Raw genomic sequence first — 16,263 nt, 5'->3', positions numbered from 1 at the left:
GGCGTAGTGTAGCAGGCCAAGCAATCGCGCAGTTAGATTGCCCCGGTCATCAGACACAAGGTGGCATGGGCCCCCCTTCCCTTCCCTTCCAATGAGAAACCCGCAGTTAGTGACACATGTTGCCCAGGGGGGTACTGCCTCCTGATTGTGCACCGCTGGATGGGTCGTGATGCTGCGAGAGGCTGACGTCACTTCTTAAGACCAGTAATCCCCTCGAGCAGAATGAGAAATTCATAATTAAGTTGTTACTGGTTCACCCTCATGCTGTGTGGACATCTCTCATTTCAGTAGCACTGCCATTAACAGACACTATACACTCTTATGAAGTTTTCCTCAAGGATACTTATCCCACTTTCGATTATCTGGACATATGATCAAAGGCATCAAAAATTATTGCATGACTCTGTGCCCTGATGGGTTTCTCCAGCACATTTGTGTATTGCACTCAACCCCACCAAGACCACCCATAAATTGGGCACTCTCCAGTCGGATCGACTTTTCCAATTCCTGCTAACCTGCTCTCCTTTCCCCCTTCCTACCCTTCCCCTGTCAGCTCTCCACCCCCTTCCCTCTCTATTCACCCAGCCATCCCTCCTTCCTATTTTTGCTGCTGCTCCCTCCCTTCTTCACCTATTACCTCTTGCTTTTGCGACCATGCCTCTCCCCTTACCTTTTATTCAGATGCATGCTGACATTGTTCCACACCTTAACGAAGGGCTCAAGCCCGTAACATTGGTCATATAATTTTATCTTTGCGATATGAAGGACAGTTTGAGGTTCTCCAGCATTGTTTTCACCGCAGCATCTGCATTCTTGTTAACAAAGATTATTGCTGTATCTTTATTGCAAGGTCTGGGGGTGGGTGATGTGGTTTTCTGATTTGAACCCTTCAATGGAAATTAATTTCTCCTGCTATGTCTTAGCTCCACAACTTGATCTTCTGAGCCAAGATTATTTCACAAAACTACACTCATCTAATCTTTCATGAAGACCACTCCTCGACTCCTTTTCTGCCTACTATCCTGACTCAGTGAAAATTGATGGGAAACAGAATGATAGGGTGAAATGGCTTCCATCAATGTTATAAAGAAAGGCAGAAACATCACGATTACATTAAATAGGCTTGTCTGCAGTTTCCAGCTCGATCGAAGGATCTATCATGATGGTGTCACTCAAGACGAAGGGATCAGTGTTCAAAAATAGCCCACACCACAGTATTTAAAGCAAAGGAGATAAACAATATGGTAAACATTTTGAACTCTTATTAGTAACAGATATCAAATTAAGTTAAAATACTGAATGTACAGATCAATTAATACTCAAATTCTGTTTTTGTGGGATGTGGTTTGAGGCTGTGCAGGTACATTTCATCAAAATCCCAAAATTTGTGCTTTCAATACCATTACATGTTATATTCCCAACAATGTTTGCTGCTTTCATAGATTTTCCTATTCATTATAAGTCAATCATTTTGGCAAGGAAACTAAAACCAATTCTAGGAAAAACAAAATACAATGAAACAAATCACACTTACATAATGAAAGAGTCATCTGCAAAGTTGGAGACTCCTTCTTGCATACTTTGTGAGAGGGCCATCAGTGGCAACTTTTTCTGTTAATATTTAAAACATCAGTTGTGTTTAGTGTGGCGTTGTTGGCTTCACACACGGTCACTCAACAAAAGTAAACAATATCACATATTATAAATTCTGCCTTTAATGCTGTCAGTACAAGATGATTTTATAGGCTTTGATACATTTCAATAATTCCAGTTTCAAACCTTCAACTAAAGGGATTCATGTCAGAGAAATGTGAAGCCAGTCCATCAATGGGGAATGGATGTGTGGGTGAAGCACCTTGTTGTTGATGATTGTCATCATGTAACTACACTCAGTTCATTCACTCGCCAAGGTGATTATCCACATCACTGAACATATCCAGCCCCAAGAGCCTCCTAATGTTCCATACACTCTCCTCTACAAACTTCCCTCACCCACGCTAACAATCACTCCCCTAGCTTTGAACAGCTCCTATTACCTACACATAGGCAAGGTCATCTAATTAGATGCTCATTAGAAACATCCCCATATAAATCCATTTCCTGTTGTTGGAATTGAAACATCCCATGCAAACCAATCACCAGTTGCTGAAATAGAAAGGTGGACAGCTTCTGGTCTTCTAACAGCTATAGAACGCAACAGCACGGAAACAGGCCCTTCCGACCACCTAGGCTGTGCCGAACTATTATATGTTCATTTAGGAACCACCATATATCTGTAGATATCAAATTCCTCCACTACACTCTTGTTCACCATTGATGTCTGTCTCCAAGAAACCCTTGATCCAGTTAATCCCCTCATGCCCATGTGCGAAACTATATGTGGCATAAACCATCATCAGCTTTTGTGACTGTTTATTCTCTCGTTCTCCCTTATACCTGCTTCATGGTGATCTTGTTCAAGGAATTTAACTACTCGCAACAAAATAACCACTCAATTTTCCCCTCATTTTCTACTGTCCCTCTCCTTCATCCCTTTTAAAGTTGTTGCCACCAGAGCCCTCCTTGAAATAGTCAACATTTCAACTCTTCTTTCCTCTCTAAAATCATCAAATTGGGCCATCTTCCTATCTGAAGTCCTTAATTCAGCATTGAAAAAACCCAAGGAGACTATGCTGACAACTGTGGCTCTCTCTTTCACCCTTGCTCTCAAGACCAAGCTGTCAGGCCAGCTGTCTCCCCATAACCTTTGATGTCTTGGCTAATCAAGTTTAGTATGGAGCATCTCATTGCCATAGTGTTGAATGCGCGAGAGTATTACTTACACATCTCCTGTCCACATCTGTGCCTTGTTGAACTTGCAAACACGCAGCCAGCCTTTTATGAATATTATGGGAAATAACTCTGATTGTATCCATGCGCTTCTCAATCTAGAGAGGACACATAACATTTTAGTCTTCCTGATTTCTCCTTCCTATTTTTTAATTAAATGCAATCGAAAACACAAAAAACAATTGATAGATTTTGTTTCGTGAATACAGGATTAAGTGAAAGAATCAAATGGAAATGAAACTGATTAGCAGCATTAACTGCACTTTGAAAGATGTAAACACGGTTTGTTGGTGATGAATTCTGGCTCCACTCCAGATGATCCTGGATGACATTGCAGTAAAACGACTGCCACACAATCAGATGTGACATTGAACAGAGAATTCAGTAAATGCAGGGTATCTGGAACTAAAAGCAATCGTTTAAGTGTGGGATTGCCTATTTAAGAGAAAGATGAGAAGGAATATTTCCAGGCCTTGTGCATGGTAGGTCGTGTTTAACAAATCTTAAGAGTTTTTGAGGAGGTTACCAGGAAAGTTGATGAAGGGAATGTTATGGATGTTGTCTACATTCACTTTATTAAGATCTTTGACAAGGTCCCACATAGGTTAGTTAGTCACTTGTTTAAGTGAAGTGGTACATGGATTCAACATTGGCTTTATAGGACTAGCCAGAGGTAGTGGATGATTGCCCCTCGACTGGATGCTTCTGACTAGTGGTGTGCCTCAAGGATTGATGCTGGGTCCATTGTTGTTTGTTGATCGATCTAGAATCGATCATGTGGTAAATTGGATCAACAAGTTTGCAGGTGACTCAAAGATTGGAGGTGTTGTGGACAGCGAGGAAGGCTTTCAGAGCTTGCAGAAGGATATGGACCAGCTGGAAAAATGGGCTACAAAATGTCAGATAGAATTTAATGGAGACAAGTGTGAGGTGTTGTATTTTGGAAGGACAAACCAAGGTAGGAGATGCATGGTAAATGATAGGGCATTGAGGAGAATAGAGGTATCTGGGAATACAGATACATACAATAAAAACACTGGTATCCGGCACCTATGGGGATTGGAAGATGCTGGATGAGTGTATTTTCCAATTGCTTGGGATCTACTATTACAACGCTTAACTCATATAGCTGCATTAGAATAAAAAGTTTAGAAGAAAAAAATTCTATATTTTACTTTATCAAGTTACTTTTATTTATTGTTCATACCATGCTCACACAGTAAAGATGAGATAGCATTTCTCCAGGACCACGGAGCATATTTACATAAATACAAGTCAGAAGTTAAACACATTGAAATATTAAAATATTAAGACATATACAGTAACAGTCCACAGAACCCTATCCACATAACTTCTGGGAATTTACGAGTCTGATGGCTTGGGGGAAAAAAACTGTTGCCCAATCTGGACGCAAGGACCCAAGTGCTACCGTACTTCCTACCAGATGACAGAAGAGAGAACAGTTTACATGAGGGGTGTGTGCAGTCCTTCACGTTTGTTGTTTTTCACTTGTAGATGTCCTTCAAGGCAGGAAGAGAGCCCTCAGTGATCTTTTCCGCAGTCTTCACTATCCTCTGCTGGGTCTTGTGGTCCAAGATGGTACTGCTTACAGTTCCCAGGATGCTCTCAATACATCCTCTGTAGAATGTAGTGAGAATGGAGGGTGGGAGATGGACTTTCCTCAGCCCTTGCAGGAAGTAGAGGCGCTGCTGGGCTTTCTTGGCTACGGAGCTGGTGTTCGGGGACCAGGTGAGATTCTCAGCCAAGTGCCCTCCAAGGAACTTGATACTCGACAACCTCAATGGTCAAGCGTGGTTTCCCCCAGTCCTGAAGTCAACAACCATCTCTTTTGTTTTATTAACTTACAGATAGAGGTTGTTGGCTCGGCACCACTTATACTTGCACCTGAACAAATTTAATTTGCATGAATTTATAAACCTTTTGCATTTTACCTTATTTTCAGTCACATTCTTTGAAAACATTTAACCATCACTGCATCTGCAGGTACCTGCCCCTCCATGGAGCCACCCAAACCACGAACAATAACATTATAAATAATTAATCCCCCTCCCCCAAGTTTACAGATAAAGCCTCTGACCGGGGCAACCCTTACTAAGCAGGGATATAGACACACTTTAAGAGAGTCACCCCAATGGCAAGTGGCATCAACTAGCTCTTCATCCTGGGTGACATCATTGCTGTTTCACACAGCTTAATTCAAACAGCTGCTATGAGAAAAGCACATCCAAGGCACTCCCTCCGCTGGCTGAATATTTGCTCCCATCTTTGCCCAAGGTTCATGTGTTAATTCAAAGAACATTTACTTCTACAATTTTTAACTGGCAGGTTTTTTTTAATCCTTTTATTTTATTTTTTTTTTTAATTTTTTTTTAAACTGGTTACTTGAGGCTCTCTGTTGCTTTAATTTTAGATATTAGGATTTTACTATAATTCCCTGAATTTAGCATTTCAGGTAGATATGGTCATAAAGAGAGTTTTTGGCACATTAGCTTTCATATAAATGAAAGTATTGAGTTTAGCAGTTGGGATATTAAGTCAAATTTGCAGTTTTTGTCACTTAACTACAGGAAAGATATCAACAAAATTGCAAGAATGCAGAGATTTACTTGGATATTGCCAGAACTTGAGGAACCAAGTTGCAGTAAAAGATTAAACAGGTTTGGACTTTATTTCCTGGAGCAGAGGAGAGGTATGGAATGGGTGTAGGTCAGTTGGTCTAGGCAAAATAATAGTTCGGCACAGTCCAGAAGGGCCGAAGTTCCTGTTTTCTGTGCTGTAATGTTCTGAGGTTCTAGGACTGCAGTTCCTAGCGGACACAATATTTGGAATTGTCTGTCCCAAAGAGGGATGAATGCTGGAGAGTTGATGGATGGTCATTTAACTGATAGGCACCTGGTCCAATACTGACCACACAGGTTGGGATATTATGCATGCAGGAGTAAGTATGAATATATCTTTTCTCCAATCACATGCTAGTTAGGGAATCATCTCCTGGTTGGGATTCAGGAACAAATTTAATAATAACTCTCATGGGAGTTGTAGAACAAATTACAGATTTTTGTATTTCAATAATATGAAGCAAGTGCAAAGCACAAACTTTACATTTGAATTTAGATATATAGCACGGATACAGGCCCTTTCAGCTCACAAGCTGAGCCCGTGCCACCCAATTGCACCCAAATGGCCTACAACCTCAGTACATTTTGAAGGGTGGGAGGAAACCAGAGTCCCTGGAGGAAACCCACACACACGGAGAACGTACAAACTCCTTATTGACAGTGCTGGATTCAAACCCCAGACCCAATCGCTGGTGCTACCTGCTATGCTAACCTTGCCGCCCTTAGTAAGGGAAAAAGGGAGCATCTCACAAAATACAATTGTGAAGAATATTTTCAAAAGTTATGGAAATGTTACTTTGAAATCAACTGTTTAGAAACCATTTACAAAATACTTTCCCCACAGCAATTCCTGATTATTTCAAGATTCTTATATTTTCACACAACAGTGTAGAACATGTAATATCACACGTAATTGCCTTCTGCCTGTTGTAAGGCAGATGCAGTAAAAGAAAGAGAACCAAAAGAGAGGCCCTTCAGAGTCACTGAGTGCCCATGAATTTGCCTCCAGCGCTCCCACAGCCTCTGCAGCCACACAGACCCATTCAATCCATCGGCAACCCGAGCTCCAGATCCAAACCTCCAATCCAATTACAGACGAGGTCCTTTGGGAGCTTTTCTTGCCTTTGGCACCCTCTCAAATCCTGGTTTCAATAACTGGTTCGCATGAGCCAGTCTCCAGCAGCCCGCAGTCTCTGCAAGTCCCCCAACCGGGTCACTCTCAGTCTCTGTGGGTCCTTCAGCCACTGAGAGTCCCTCTCTGGTCTGCTGCCGTGGGGTCATTTCCTCTGCTGGTCCTTCACGTTTCTGGTGCCCTTCATCAGTCTGCTGCTTCTCTGGGCTCTGCAAAGGTGCCAAGCAGAGGCTCCACTATCTTGGGCATAGACACCATGGTTGTAGGATTTTAAAATAAAACACCATCGCCACTTTAACACACTGCTTAATGCCTGTACGGAGCCGTTGGCATTAGGACTGGGCAGTTGAACCCTTTGGAGCAGTGCTGTGTCTCCGCTCTCCTGGGTCCGCACTAGCGACAGCAATGTTATTGCAGCTCCAGTAGCGCTGCCATTTTTATTTTCTGGAAACATTTCTGTCTAGTCTTTGGTTTGTAGAGAATGCACTCTGGTTTTTTTTCCCAATGTACAACTGATAGAGAATAATTTGAAATGTACTGAAACAGTACAGCTGAAAAGGAAGGACAGCATTTCCCTGCAGACAGGAAGATCCTTGCAATGAATTATTGTGAAATTTCCAGAGATTCTCCTCAGCATATTGTAAAATAAAATTGTTGCAACACTAGAAATCTGTGTAAACAATTAGGAGGACCATAGTGAAGTTAGCACTTCACTATGGTAGGTGTCTGGCACCTACAGGGATTGTGGATGTGCTGGATTTGCACATTTTCCAGTTAACTAAGACTCTTACAAGGCCCAACTAAACACCTGCATTAAGAACAAACAGTTTAAAAGTCAAAAAATAGTGCAAAATGTAAAGAAATTTGAAAAATAATCAGTACTGTGGTCCTTAATTAAAGTTCACTTTAATCAGCTAATTCCTGTAACTTACAAAATTTAAATTCTAACCATGGTCGGTGGCGCTGTAACAGTATTGCACTAACCACTAAGCTAACCATGCCGCCATCATAATTAAACCCCCCACCAAGTTTACAGATAAAACATAACTAATACACTTAATAACATACTAATAAAGGAAAAGACTCTTACTAGGCAGGGATAGGGAGCGCGTTGGGAGAGTCGCCCCAGCGGCGTCGGCCGGCTCTTCATCATGGGCGTCGCCCTTTTATTCAAACACAATTTTATTGAAACTTTATTCAAACAGCTGCTGTGGGCGAGGCGCAACCAGGGCGATCCGCTGGTTGTATGTTTGCTCCCATCTTCACCAAGGGGTTGTGGGAGAACATTTACTTACCCAATTTTAAATTTTTATTTACATATTTTTTTATTTATTTCCTCAAATTTTTTTTTGCCGGTTGCTTGAATTAGGATACTGGGGATTTTACTGTATTCTGTTTTCAATTTTTTTAATTTACTGGAATTGAAGTATTAAACTTGCCAATTATTAATTATGGACATTACCAGAGCATATTTAAGAAAAAGTATTACGAAACTCCTTCCATTTTATGCCGATCTATTCGATACATAATAGAAAATCAAAAATACACACCAGTTCTCAGTGAGAAACAAAATATAACACCAGAAATGAGTAACCCCTGGCCTAACTCCAGGAAATTCATCTGACAGTTGAGCAACAACGGGCTACAAATATTTTGTGTAAACGATTCAAGAAATATGGAAAATTTAGGATTGTGGGTGAATAATGGGAGATCACTTTTCTAGTCAGGGCAACGTTACCACAACATGGAAGTCAAGAAAGTCAACACAGCAGGAAATCTCAAATAGCACCTGGAAAGAGTACCAACTTTAGAAAAGCGAGCTGTTTAAGTTGGACTAAAGTAGCTCATGACTAAGGTAGTGAATGGAAAAGATCTAAACAAAAAATACTCATTGTGTGAGTATTTTACTGTTAATGTAAAGGGAGGGAAGAAAGGAAAAAAGGAAAGAGAGAGCACAAAGGAGGGAAAGAGGAAATGAAAGACGTAAAAGATGAAATGGGCATTTAATTAAAACACGGTCTTGATTCAATGAATTTGAAGCAATGATCTTTACAAAGGAATAAAAATAAAATGACTGATGGTCTGAGCAAATCTGCACCTTCTTATAGATACCAGCAGTACACAGCTCAGGTACAAGCACACATCTGCCCAAAAGTTGCAACACGAAAGGAAAGCTCACCAACTTTCCTCTCATGATCTTCAACTTAGTTACATTTTGTATTGTGGAAATTTTAATGGAACTCACAATAAGGAATCTGATATTTCAGCTTTTTAAAAATATGAGCTCTCTAAATATTAAAGAAAAATAATTTATTTCTGAAGAGGACAATCATTGTGAAAGCAACCATCTCTTGTTAGATTTTAAAAAATAGCTCCTTGTTTATAAGAATGCAGAGTACTAGAAAACGGCTTGAAATAAAAGGGGATGAGCTCCAGATCAGAAAATAAATCTTTTACTTTTAATATTCACATCTCTTTTCAGAATTTATGTCTACAGTATTAACTAAGTGAAATACTGGTTAAGACTATTCATTAAGACCATAAGACACAGGAGCAGAAATATTCAACTCATCAACCTGCCCCGCCATTTAATCATGATCTGATCCATTTTCCCCTCAGTCCCACTGCCAGGTCTTCTCCCCATAACCTTTGATGTCTTGGCTAATCAAGAACCTGTGTTAAATATACCCAAAGACCTGGCCTCCACAACCACATATGTCAACAAATTCCACTGATTAAGCACCCTCTGGCTGATCAAAGTCCTATGTATTTTTGTGACTCTGTCACCATGGGAAAGAACCTTTCTACATCTATTCTGTCCATGACTTTCAATTAGATCCTCCTCATTCTCCTAAATTCCAACGAGCACAGGCCAAGAGCTGTCAAACACTCCTCATATGATAACCCTTTCTTTCCCGGAATCATCCTTGTGAACCTCCTCTGAACTTTCTCCAATGTCTGCACATCTTTTGTTAAATGAGGAGCCCAAAACTGCTCACAACACTCCAAGGAGCTCTCACCAGTGCCTTATAAAGCCTCAACATCACATCTCTGCTCTTACATACTCTTCTTGAAATGAACACCAACATTACATTTGCCTTCTTCACCAATGACTAAACCTGCCAGTTTACCTTCAGGCTACTCCCAAGTCCCTTTCAATTTTCTCCTCATTTAGAAAATAGTCTGCCTATTTATTTTTTCTACCCAAGTGGATGACCATACACTTTCTGACATTAAATTTGCCACTTCTCTGCCCATTCTCCCAATCTGTCTAAATCCTTCTGCAGCTTCTGTTTCCTCAACAATATCTGCTCCTCCACCAATCTTGCAAACTTGGCCACAAAGCCATTCATTCTATAATACAAATCAATAATACACAACATAAAAGGAACTGGCACCAACACCAACCCCTGTGAACACCACTAGTAACTGACAGCCAATCAGAATATGATCCTTATATTCTAACTCTCTGCTTCCTGTCAATCAGCTAATGCTCTACCCACACTGGTATTTTTCTGTTATACCATGACCCCTTATCTTGTTAAATAGCCTCATGTGCAGCATCTAGTGAAAGGCCATCTGAAAATCCAATACACAACATGCACTGCATCTCCCTTATCCAGCCTGCTTGTCACTTCCTCAAACAATTCCAATAGGTTTCTCATGCAAGAATTTCCCTTTAGGAATCCATGCTAGCTTTAGCCTATCCTGTCATGTGCCTCCAAGTTCTCTGTCACCTCATCTTTTACAATCAACTCCAACATCTTCCCAACCACTGATGTCAGGCTAATCTGCCTATAATTTCCTTTCTGCCGCCTCCCTCCCTTCTTAAATAGTGGGATGACATTTGCGATTTTCCAGTCTCCGGAACTATGCCAGAATCCATTGAGCACTGCACAGACTAGAAGGGTTGAAGAGGCCTGTTTTTGTGCTGTAATGTTCTATGCCTCCACAATCTGAGCACCTTCTCCCTTGAAGTAGTAACTGCATTCACTTTGACATCTGGTTTACTGTGGAAGACCCACAGTGGAGATTGATGTAAAACACTCCTTTAGTTCTTCTGCCATCTCCTTGTCTCCCACTATTATTTCTCCAGCTTCATTTTCTAGTGATCATTTATATACTCTCACCTCTCTTTTCTCTTTATATACTCTTTATATACTTGAAAAAGCTTAAGAAACCTCTGATATTATTGGCTAGCCTACTTTCATACCTAATCTTTTCCCTCACCTTTTTTTAGTTACCTACTGTACCTTTTTAAGAAATTACCACAAAATTTTGCTTCCTTGTCTGCCCTCTCTTTTGCTTTCACATTGGCTTTAACTTCCCTTGTCAGCCACAATTATGACATTTTCCTTTTTGAATATGTCCTCTTTTTTGGCTTGTATTTATCCTACACCTTCCCCATTTCTTGCAGAAACTCCACACTTTGCTGCTCTGCCGTCTTCCCTACTTGTGGCCCCTTCTTTGGCCGGTTCCTCCCTCATGCCACTGTAATTTCATTTACTCCACTGAATTACCAACACATCTGACTAGTTTCTCTTTGTCCAATCTCAAATTGTGATTACTATCTCCTGATGGTTCCTTTATTCAAAGCTCTCTAATCACAACACCCAATCGAGTACAGCTGATCCCCTCCTTGGCTATTTAACAAGCTGCTCCAAAAAGCCATTTCATAGGTTTTTACAAATTCTCTCTCTTGAAATCCAGTCCCAACCTGGTTTTTCCAAGCTACTTGCATGTCAAATTCCACCCCCCCCCCACCCCACCCATGACGACCATAACTTTGCCCTTCTGACACGCCTTTTTTTAATCTGCTGTTGAAAATTGTTCTCCACGTTTCGGCTACAGTTTGGAGGTCTGTGTATAATAGCCAACAGTGTCTTTTTACCCTTGCCATTTTTTAACTCTATCCCCAATGATTTTATATTTTCGGGTCCTATGTTACCCCTTTTTATTGATATTCCTTTCCCACAGAGCCACTCTCCCCCTTCTGCTTACCAGTTTATCATTTCGATACTGTGTATTCTGGACATTCAGCTCCCAATGACATCCATCCTTTCGCCATGACTCCATGATGGCCACAATATCATACCCACCATTGTGTAGTAGTACTACAGGATCATCCACTTTATTTCTTATGTTGCGTGTATTTTAAATACAAAACCTTTAGCCCTTTATTTGACTCTGCGTCTCTTTCACATTGCAATGCATTCCCATGGTTGCAATTTCCCCTCTCCGTCTATCCTTCAGCATAAACTCCATACCAGATGTCCTGACTTGTGCACCAACCACATCTTCCTCTGCTTGTTCACTTTGATTCCCATCCCTTCTGCGATTTTAGTTTAAACACCCCTAACCCCTGCCCCCCAACCACAGCATTAGCAAACCTCCCTTCCAGGAGATTGGTTCCCCTCGAGTTCAGGTGTAGGTCACCCCTTCCTCAGAAAAGGTTTCACTGGTCCAAGAACTTGAAACCCTATGTCCTGCACCATCTCCTCAGCCACACCTTTGTCTACATTATCTTCCTGTTCTTACCCAGCTTTTGGCACCAGGAGTACCCAAATAACTATGTGCTTTAATATCCTGCAATCAACGTTTCAGGAGGATGTTGCTATCAGTTGAAAGTAATATTTTCTTTTCGGTATAAAGGAAGCTTGAAGTCAATATAATCCCAGCAACCTTCCACTATTTAGTGTGCTTGCTTTATTCTCTAAATTCCATCATTCAGCTGCCGCACAGAGAGCTGCTTTCCTGCTGGGGTGTAAATTTCCTGTATTATTCAGTTGAGCTGAGGCCAAACTTAGATTTAATAATAGCTCTCCTTTGCTGCTTCCGTGCCTATTACTTTGATGAGGAGGCCTCACTTTCCACTGATGACCCATTTTTCCCCCCACCACTCTCCATTCTCTTAGGCACCCCCTTCGGGACTTTGACCCCTTTCTCAACCTTTTAATTTCTAATTGCCGATGCAACATCAACAGCCTCAACTTTTCATTTCCCTCCTTCATTCTAATATCAACCTCCCAACACATAGCACTCCACTCTCTTCATATCATTTGAATTGATTTGAATTGAGCAGCAGACATCCTGGGCTGAGTGGGCTAATTCTGCTCCCATCTCTTATGGTATTTGCACCAACCCTGACCTTGTCATCAAACCTGCAGACAAAGGGTTGCTGTAGTTGTCTGGAGAACTGACGTCTACCTTGCAGAAGCCAGGTGTCAGGTTCCTCGTACCTACCCCGGACCATGAACCCTATCAACATACCAGGCCAGTGTGTCCCACACTGTCACATATCTCATTGCATCAGGAAGTCTCTCTCCACAACTTCCAACCTGATAGTGCAACAACCCAATACCTCGCTTCTACCTCTTACCTAAGATCCATAGACAGGACCATCCTGGCAGACCTGTTGCTTCCACCTACTCTTACCCCACTGAACTTACCTCCTCCCAATAACAAAACCATAATGAGTGCCTTTACCTGCAGCAGGTCATCACTGAGTACCTCCGTCTTCTCAGCTCTGAAATAGAAAGCACCAATGATTAGAAACATGGGAACGTAGCAAGAGTAGAAAGTCCATTCATAACAAACTCCCACAGCCTCTTTTTTTCATGTACACCAAGCAACTCCACTAAAATCCATTCATGTGCATCTCAGACACAATTCCTGTCACACTTCAACCCCATTGCACTTCCATCAAATGCTCAGGACCATGAATTGTTTTACTCTCTTCCTAATTTTTAACTCTTTGGAGTAAACTTACTGCATTGGATATCAGACAACAAGCATGATGAGCCTGAGATGGCAGAGGGAACAGAGGCTGCAGTTGTAAGCTTCATTGTATAGCTGGAAACTGACCAGGGTCAGTATATAAATACGAAAAGAGGAGAGGGGGAGACCACATCCCTGCGTACATCAAAATGGGAAGACATGCCGTTTCTGGTAATCCACTGGCTCCACTCAAACAGTTAAGAATGAAATCAGGCAAAGTGAAACCCACAATGACGAGAGGTTAGAAGAGGCTCCATTGCTGCAGACAGGTGGATTTACAAAAAAAAATTCTTGGTATCTTTTCTATCACTTTAGATATCATTTATAAAGTGCCCATTTGGTTTAAAAGAATTAACGGAAACCTTATTCAAGGAATTCACCTGAAAGACTAAGAAGTATTCAGGAGGGAATGCTGTAGAACATCCAAGTAAAAAGTAAGTTTAAATTTTATATTATATTTAAATTTAGACATACATACAGCACAGTAACAGGCCATTTCACCCCACGAGTACGTGCCGCCCAATTTATACCCAATTAACCTACAAACCCCCGTACATTTTGAACGGTGGGAGGAAACCAGAGCCCCAAGGGAAAACCCATACAGACAAGGAGAATGTACAAATTCCTTACAGACAGTGTGGGATTCAAACCCTGGTCCTGATTACTGTAAAGGCATTGCGCTAGCCATTAAGCCAACCATGCTATACATTGCACAAAAGCTGGAGAAACTCAGCAGATCATGAAAAGCAAAATGTTTTGGGCTTTTCATAAGCTTTTCCTTGAGTATGCCAAAAAATCAGGAAGGCATCTGAATAAGGTGGGGGGAGCAAGAGGAAGGAGCACAGGCTGGCAGATGATAGGTGGATACAGATGGGAGAGGGGGAGAAAAGAGCTGAGTGGTGACGGGGAGGAGGCAGAGGGCTGAGGAAGATCATCCCTGATAGGAGATGGAAGGGAAAGGGTTGGGGAACTAGTGGAAGGGAAACAGAGGGATAGGGAAAGAAAGAGTTCGGGAAGGGGGTGAGGGATTTTACAGAAATTGGAGTTGATATCGATGCTGCCTAGTTGGAGATGGCCCCAGTGGAACAAGGTGTTGTTCCTCCAAATTGCAGGTGGTTTCAGTTTGGCAATACACAAACTTATCAGTGTGGCAACGAGATGTAGAATTGAAGTGGTTGGCCACTGGGAGTCCTTGCTGTTGCAGCGGACGAAGGAAAGGTGCTCAATGCAGTCTGCGTCCAGTCTCCTATGCATGTGAAAATCCTCAGGGTCTTTCAGGTCACTACATAACATAACATAACAATTACAGCACGGAAACAGGCCATTAGGCCCTTCTAGTCCGCACCGAACCAAACACCCCTTTCTAGTCCCACCTCCCTGCACAATGCCCATAACCCTCCATCTTCTTCTCATCCATATACCTGTCCAACCTTTTCTTAAATAATACAATTGACTCCGCCGCCACTATTTCTCCCGGAAGATCATTCCACACGGCTACCACTCTCTGAGTAAAGAAGTTCCCCCTCATGTTACCTCTAAACCTCTGCCCCTTAATTCTTAACTCATGTCCTCTTGTTTTAATCTTTCCTCCTCTTAACGGAAATAGTCTATCCACATCCACTCTGTCTATCCCTTTCATAATCTTAAATACTTCTATCAAATCCCCTCTCAACCTTCTACGGTCCAAAGAATAAAGACCTAATCTGTCCAATCTCTCCCTATACTCTAGATGCTTAAACCCAGGTAACATTCTGGTAAACCTTCTCTGCACTCTCTCCACTCTGTTTATATCCTTCCTATAATTAGGCGACCAGAACTGCACACAGAACTCCAAATTAGGCCGCACCAACGTCTTATACAATCTCAACATCACCTCCCAACTCCTATATTCCATGCAATGATTGATAAAGGCCAGCATACTAAAAGCCTTCTTCACCACCCTATTCACGTGAGTTTCTACCTTCAGGGAACGATGTACCGTCACTCTTAAATCTTTCTGCTCTTCTCTTTTCTTCTCTTCCTCCTCAACAGTATCAAAAATGGCATATAGGTTATTGAGGGGAATGGCACAGGGGTACCCTACACTGCCTGCCTGCTCCCTTTCCCTGTCCCTGTCCTGAATGTCACCTACCAACCTTCCTCCTGCCTCTTCGTTGTGATTGCTTCCCTGTAATTCATATCACCCCCTCAGCCTCCCAACTAATGCGGAGTTCATCCAGCTCCAGTTCCCCAACAGTTTGTACAGAGCCGCAGCTGGCTGCACTTCTCACAGATGAAGTCACCAGGGATTCTGTTGGCTTCCCTGACTATCCACATATTGCAAGACAGCCTTGGCTGTCATTCCCACTGTCTATGAAATATGAAAAAGTAAGAAAACCTGCCCTTACCTGTGCCTTCTTGCTGAATCGTTTTGTTTTTTGATGGAGCTGTCTTACCTCAACTCCTACTTCACCACCTCAGCTTTTGCTCACCAAAGCCTCAAAATCCTACTCTTATATTGACCACACCTACAGGGGTCATTCCACTTAAGCCCCCCCTCCTTTTATTTGCTACAGCTAATGGAGGAAGTTAACAAGCATCTACCTTTCCCAGTGCTTTTTAAACACTCCTGTGTTTAAAATCAACATTCACAAATGGATATAATCACACTTAACCAACTGAAATGACTGAGGCACCTCTAGTGGTCCTCACTTCTGAAATCTCAATGCCATAAAGAGAAATTATACCATTTTTACCACTTTCCTTGAGTCTAATGAGAAGCGAGCTTTAGATGCAATAAAAAGAGCAATGCCTAAATACAATATATTTACACAATAACATTTTGCATTGTTATTATTTCAGCTTAAATATCTTCTTTTTAAAATGTTTTAGTGACATTTGTTCAAT

At 41.6% G+C, this 16,263-nt stretch overlaps 1 protein-coding gene across 7 annotated transcripts in view; it reads right to left on the bottom strand.

Annotated features, from left to right (window-relative positions):
* arhgap17a (Rho GTPase activating protein 17a) overlaps positions 1–16,263 on the bottom strand; it is a 210,243-nt gene that overhangs the window by 96,899 nt on the left and 97,081 nt on the right. For all 7 annotated transcript variants that reach the window (XM_069928969.1, XM_069928976.1, XM_069928970.1 and 4 more), the window contains exons 2-4: positions 13,087–13,126; positions 2,823–2,927; positions 1,535–1,611 (exon numbers count right to left, since the gene is read on the bottom strand). In XM_069928969.1, coding sequence (XP_069785070.1) covers positions 1,535–1,611; positions 2,823–2,927; positions 13,087–13,126 — 222 coding nt within the window. The remainder of the gene's footprint in view (positions 1–1,534; positions 1,612–2,822; positions 2,928–13,086; positions 13,127–16,263) is intronic.

The sequence above is a fragment of the Narcine bancroftii genome, chromosome 3 (genome assembly GCF_036971445.1).
Source record: "Narcine bancroftii isolate sNarBan1 chromosome 3, sNarBan1.hap1, whole genome shotgun sequence".
Lineage (NCBI taxonomy): Eukaryota > Metazoa > Chordata > Chondrichthyes > Torpediniformes > Narcinidae > Narcine > Narcine bancroftii.
The sequence above is the reverse complement of the archived record's forward strand: the minus strand, read 5'-3'. Positions and strand labels throughout refer to the sequence as shown.